Genomic DNA, 6122 nt, shown 5'->3' with positions numbered 1-6122 from the left:
AGAGCACAGAAGACTCTAAAAAGTATGGTGTAACACTCTTCAAAAGAGGCACATGAAGTTTTTGCTGATCGAATTATGCAAAACATGTAAAGTTCTAGTGGAAACTGGCTGCGCTTCTCGACACGAGTAATCTAAACAATTGTAACAGAATGGTTTCAACAACAAAACAAATTTATAACAGAATTTGAAAGCACCTGAGAAATTATACTTAAAAAAAATTATTCGCCACAGACTCATTGAGTATTGTTGAATAATTCCCTCGAATTCGTCTCGGAAATTATTCACAATTGTTAGAATGGATTTCTCTAACACTCGTTTGTGGACTGGTTGAACCTTCTTTATTTGCTTCTCTCCTCAAGTTGTTACAATAGGGACTAGCTTCAATCTATCAAGGAAAACTAGAGTCTCCGCTTATAAAGGTGTCACTGCGGATGACATTTCTAAGCCGTCAATCTTCTTGTGTCGTCATCGTACCATCTCAACTAGCGAATCACGCTTGACTACGTATTATAGTTCCCACATACTGAGTAAGCACTTAGGGTTGTCTACGCAGTTACAAAATCAATTTCTTTCCTAATTTTCATATCTTTACGGTTGAGATCGGTCAGAACAGAAACGAGATCGACAATACAAAAACTACAAATAACCTTGGTGTAGAGTATTATTTATACCTGAAAGTATATTTTTAAGAGCAAATCACCTTTAAAGATTGTTACATAACAACATCTTGGTCACAAGAGTCAAAGAAGAAGGGCGCTCACAAGTACCGCCCCCAAATTGCTTCTTGTTGCGAAAACATGAGGGACATCACCTGTTTACCCTTAAATTACCTCTGGGAACACGAAGGTGTCGAACGCGACCTATTACCAGGGAGATTTACTCTTCCTGGACTAACAAACTAACTTATTTAAGAACACGGCCTATCACGAGTTCCATGTCAACTTCACGATCACAACGAAGAAAACGTGATTAAACTCACTAGGTGAACGTGGCCAAACTCACAAGAAGAACGTGATTAGACTCAACCTTTAAGATAAGACCACCAAGAAGGCCTACGAAGTAATCAACCTGCCCTTTTTATAATTTACTTTAAATGACTTAGAATAATATAATATTTCCATTCCTTTTCCTTCTAACACCGATACAGAAAACCCTTACGATATTATAGATGAACTATAATTGCAATTTTATCAGTTAACACAATAAAGATTTCGTCTTCAGCGAATAATTGTTAAATCTTCTTAATTGAAAAATACCTCTTGAAAAGGCTAAATAATACTCCGAAGAGAAATTGATATTTACATAATTATTACATTCATTTTGAAATCACTTGTGATCTGATCTCTTGAAATCTAATTTTCTCTCACCGGTGTGATTTTGTTACAAATCGCACCATTTTATATCCTAAATCGCATCTTTTTTCAGCCAATCAAACAGCTTTATTAAGACAAAACAACCGATCAAAATTTAAGGCTTGTTTACATAAATCAATCAAATTGCAGAAAAACGAGAGTAAAGTTTTGCAACTATTTCTAAACTAGTTCCATAAAGTGGATCCATTAAAAATTTGAACAGACTAAAATAACTTGTGTTGAGCGACTGAATTTTGCAATTTCAAAATAGATGTAATAAAGTGGTAATTGAACTTCGTATCGTGCAAGTTTAGTCTGAAATCAAACTTATGATTTCAAATTATACGTACGATTTCAGACCCAATTGCACTCTACTCAGTTCAATTACCATTACATATCAATTTGGTCATTTCTTCTTGCACTGAAAACCATACAAGGAACTAATCACAAAATTACTGCCCATGCAATTAAATCTTTTATCCCACACGTATATACTCAAAAGCGTATCCCCACTTCAAAGCAATTACTTGAATATCAAGCTTGTACATTTTCTTTAAAAAATGAACATGAACAGTTATTCAAATACTTGTTTGTTGTCAAAAGCCAACTTACTTGTTTGAAATACCTGCCTACCAAAAGGGTGTAGAACAATATTCTAAGTGCACTTCATCACGTTTAAAAAAAAATAACAATTCACTATAAACACTTTGCTTCTTTATTACATAAAATAAATAGATTCCATGAATTCAATGGTAAGGCTGCATTTAAGAGACATGCCTATCCCTGCATAACTCTACTGCTATGTGTTGCAGAAAACTGGACACTGGAAAATCTGGATGATAACCCAGATGTGAACGTTTCGTTCCGCGTGCTGAAAAATCATTTTAAGGTAATCATTACCTTAAAATGGCATCGAATCAATCCATTGTTTGATTTCCCGCGTTGCCATACGTCAAACCAACACGATTCTTAATAGACGAAGGAGGTGTACAACCGCGAATGGTAAATTTAAAGCCATGATTTGTGGTCTGCGGTGAAACTTCGATCCCTAAGTTGTCTACTGTTTTTGTTCCTTACACTTCTTGATGAAAACTGAAAAAGTTTGATATATGAACTTACTCCTCTTTGCTCAAGGTCCGCCGATAGAGTGCCATGCACATCCATTCTCCAATCTTGCCAAATGGTCAATAAAAATCAGATCAGAAAGCTGCGTGTTCGATTCACGTCGAGGTCAGCCGGTTATTTCATTTGTTCAGTTTAGAGAGCTTTGAAGTCTCTTTCAATGTCTTTTTCGTCCCTGTTTCTGTTGTTTTGTGAGCCAATTTATCCCATCATATTAAGCCCTGGCCTCCATCATGGGTTTAAATCCAGAATAGAAAAAAAAAAAAGAAGATAAAATCTCTCTTACATCGGAAAGTATTAAATCAATCTACAGTTCTAAAGAAATATCTTTAGAAAATTTGTCAAGAAAACTTTTCATTTATCGAATGTGTATAGTCAGATCCTTAAACTAACTATACATGTGTTGGAGGATTTCGGGAGGGGATTGCATGGTTTAAAGAGGGGGATCAATCGTAGCTAACAGAGTATAATGGGAGGACTAGGTAAATTTTACTGTGACCTGTCACACGCGTTGATAGTGCACGGTGAGATACTTAGCGTTGGTGTTTTTCGCAATATCTGTAACTGCAAAATACTGACTAGATGTTCGTACCGGATTATCATCTCCTCATAGAGCTGGATGGCGATAGGAACAAGATAACACTCGGTTGGACTCAGGAAGAACAATGCCATGGGAGACACATTCTATAGAGATTGGCAAACAATCCATGGAGAAATCAAACTATTCCAAAATGATAATTTGGTTTTATCAACTGAGTTGAAAGTATAATTTGCCACATTAAAGATTTCCCAGGCTTACTGTGAAGCCCCAGTGGCGCAATGGATTAGCGTGTTGGACTTCTAGTTCAAAGGTTGTGGGTTCGAGTCCGACCGGGGGTGGAGTATTTTTCTTGTCTCGATCACTGGTCTGGTTGAAGGAGGAAAAGTGCTGGTCAGTTGGTCTTTAGCTTATGAACTCTGTGAATCGAACTTACAGTTTTTGTTCCTACAGAACTATTACTCGCCTCCAAATAAAGAATTTCACTTATTGTTTCTCGATTTTTTTTGGCGTTGATGCAGATGTTTTAAAAAGATCATGTGAAATTGTGTAAGTATCTTGGTAAAAATTGGCACCTTTGTAATTTGTTCTCAGTGATTCAATTTACTTTTTTTTTGTTTTGCTTTTTCCCCTCTTTTTCTTACACGTTCTTGAATCATACCACGTCTCTTTTAAAAGCGTTTTATCATGAAAAAATTGAGCCATGAAAGCAAAAGACAGTTTACTGGCATTACAACCCACTTGGTACGTCAGGAGAAATACGAGAAAAGTTTGCAAACCATGAGCCGGAGGCTAGTGTTCTCCAAATAATCCGAGTGGCTTATTACGCTGGTAAACCGATAGAATGCGCGGTCTGTTGCTTTTAAAAGGTAAACCTCAATTTTCTATGGGTTTGGAGGTGCAACAACCGATAGGTTTTTGACAAATCAGGGCGTTCTTTTTATCTCGGTTGTTTTATACAAACAATATAACGAACCTTTCTTGACTCATCTAGTTCTAACCGGGCCAAGATTTCTAAAGCAACAATAAAGATCCTATTTGCTTCCAACGCCATTTCCAGTGTTTGTCCTTCAAAAAATGGCTCCAGCATTGCTAACGTAACAGCAAGCCTACGAGAAAGCATTTTGTTATATAGGAAACACACTGCTTATTGAAACATAGGTAAATCGAAGTATAAGGTGTGCGTGTTTTGCAGGCGTTTACGGAGGGTTTATTAAGGTGGTTTAGTCAGAAATTCATGAATCTCAAAAAAATAAACTCACTTGTCTGGTTCTTTGGTGAAAGACGAATCAGCATTGGACTACAGCCACACAATCCCTGTCGAGCGAAATGCACATCATCTCCAATAGTTTCGTCCCTGAGGGGAAAAAACAAAGAGAAAAAAGAAGAGGAAAAAGGAGGTAAATGACAAGCAAGATTATGATTGAATTAACTGAAGAACTTTCTTATCAAATATTCTTCCAAGAAACTACAAGAACCTTGAAATTAAGTCACACTCGATTGCGAAAACATGAATGATAAAACCCAATGGCTTCATCGGAAATGTTTGCACAGTTATACCTAATCAGTGCTTTACTTTTTGTATTATTCAGGGCAAATCGTTCGTTTACGATAATTATTTTTTTTCAGGAACGCGTGTATGGCTTCCATCATTTACCACATGCACTTAATTGTGGCTATTCTGTACATGTGCCCCAAAACACCATTGGGTCTCATTGTTCATTGCTAACACTTTTTAGGTATCAACGTTTTGCAATCAAGTAGTACCGAAGGAGGTTCGTCCGACAATTACCGAATATTGAGAGAGGGGGGGAAGAGTATAATTGTTATTGACTTTCAGACCCCTTTACCAGTCTTTAGACATCTTCATTCCTTGATTTATTTCCATCTGATTGAGTGGCAACCTTTTATTTGCTTGTCGTCTATACGTTTTTTAAAATCTTTTTCTTTTTTGATAAATTCATCAGACTAATCAGTGCTACCGTAAAATAAGAAAAGATTTCTTACAACGGATGATATGAAAATCCAGGTAGTGCTATAGCTCTGTGTAACAATGACCAGTAGTTTGCCAAATTTTTTTTCATAAATTTCGTCAAAGTCATGAAGAGATTTCCAAGGTTCATAGCCGTAGTGTGGTAGATTGTAAGCGTTGATCAAACTGGATCGCCTCACAATGATATCCCACTGGAAATAAAGAGGAAAATTGTGTAAATTGCTTTTTTTCATGATGTTCTTGTCATCGTTTTTGAGGACCCTGGAAATAGAGTAATAAAGAGAATCAAGGGATTCACAATCGATATCGACGTCTGACGTTTTTGAGTGATCTCAGCGATAAATTAAAGTACTGATAACAACTTCTGGTAAGACACTGCGGAGTGCCATTTCAAATGGAACACCGCGTTTGAGATCATAGTTTCATAGAACAGGCATTTCAACCAGTAAATGGTTTCCGTTTACGAAGCAAAACCCGTGAAGATATTGAAAGGGAACTGGGTAATGTTTTGCTCATGGCCAAACAACAACAACAACAACAACAACAACAACAACAACAAAAACAAAAACAGAGCTGAAAGCACATTTAAATTGATAACATAATGCACTGTAAAGCCCCCGTGGCGCAATGGACTAGCGTGTTGGACTTCTAATTCAAAGGTTGTGGGTTCGAGTCCCACCGGGGGTGGAGTATTTTTGTCGAATGTTTTTTTTTAATAAACTAAGTTTTCTCTCTCCCCCTGTTGAAACATGTAAAATGCTAATCAGTCTTTAGCATATGAATTCTGGGACAAAGACTTAATGATAAACCCTATAGGAGGGTCTTTAAGAAAGATGAGGGGGAAAGGAGATAGCTTTGACGGTTGACGGTAAATTTATTTTAATTTTTTTTCGATTTTGACCGTTGATAGATAATTTCTAAGGCCCTCTCAGTGATGAATTTGTCATATGTAGCGATGACATTACTGAATGTCGCCATTGGAGTAGTCGCTTATATCTCATTTGAAGTCGAAACGGCTCAAGTTATATCAAATAACTTGCCAGTGGGTTCATCCCGAGTAGCAGTGAATGTGATGGTGGCAGTACTGTCCTTCACTTCCTAAACGCTGCCAATGCTC

At 36.9% G+C, this 6122-nt stretch overlaps 1 protein-coding gene and 1 non-coding gene across 11 annotated transcripts in view; one reads left to right on the top strand and one right to left on the bottom strand.

The window, feature by feature from the left end:
- Positions 1-315: 315 nt before the first annotated feature.
- Positions 316-6122, bottom strand: part of LOC149052974 (uncharacterized) — an 8652-nt gene continuing 2845 nt past the window's right edge. For 3 of the 10 annotated variants that reach the window (XM_089212822.1, XM_089212828.1, XM_089212838.1), the window contains exons 2-4: positions 4275-4369; positions 3989-4121; positions 316-3158 (exon numbers count right to left, since the gene is read on the bottom strand). In XM_089212822.1, coding sequence (XP_089068948.1) covers positions 2964-3158; positions 3989-4102 — 309 coding nt within the window. In that variant the 5' untranslated portion in view covers positions 4103-4121; positions 4275-4369 and the 3' untranslated portion in view covers positions 316-2963. Of the gene's footprint in view, positions 4122-4274; positions 4370-5019; positions 5197-6122 lie in introns of all 10 variants that reach the window. The other 7 variants (XM_089212850.1, XM_089212855.1, XR_016188578.1 and 4 more) reach the window with 6 other exon arrangements.
- Trnar-ucu (transfer RNA arginine (anticodon UCU)) lies at positions 5619-5692 on the top strand. The gene has a single exon. It is a non-coding gene; the product is annotated as a tRNA-Arg (tRNA).

This window comes from Pocillopora damicornis, chromosome 1 (assembly GCF_964200805.1).
Source record: "Pocillopora damicornis chromosome 1, jaPocDami1.2, whole genome shotgun sequence".
In the NCBI taxonomy this organism is placed as follows: Eukaryota; Metazoa; Cnidaria; class Anthozoa; order Scleractinia; family Pocilloporidae; genus Pocillopora; species Pocillopora damicornis.
This window is presented reverse-complemented; position numbering and strand designations above follow the sequence as displayed.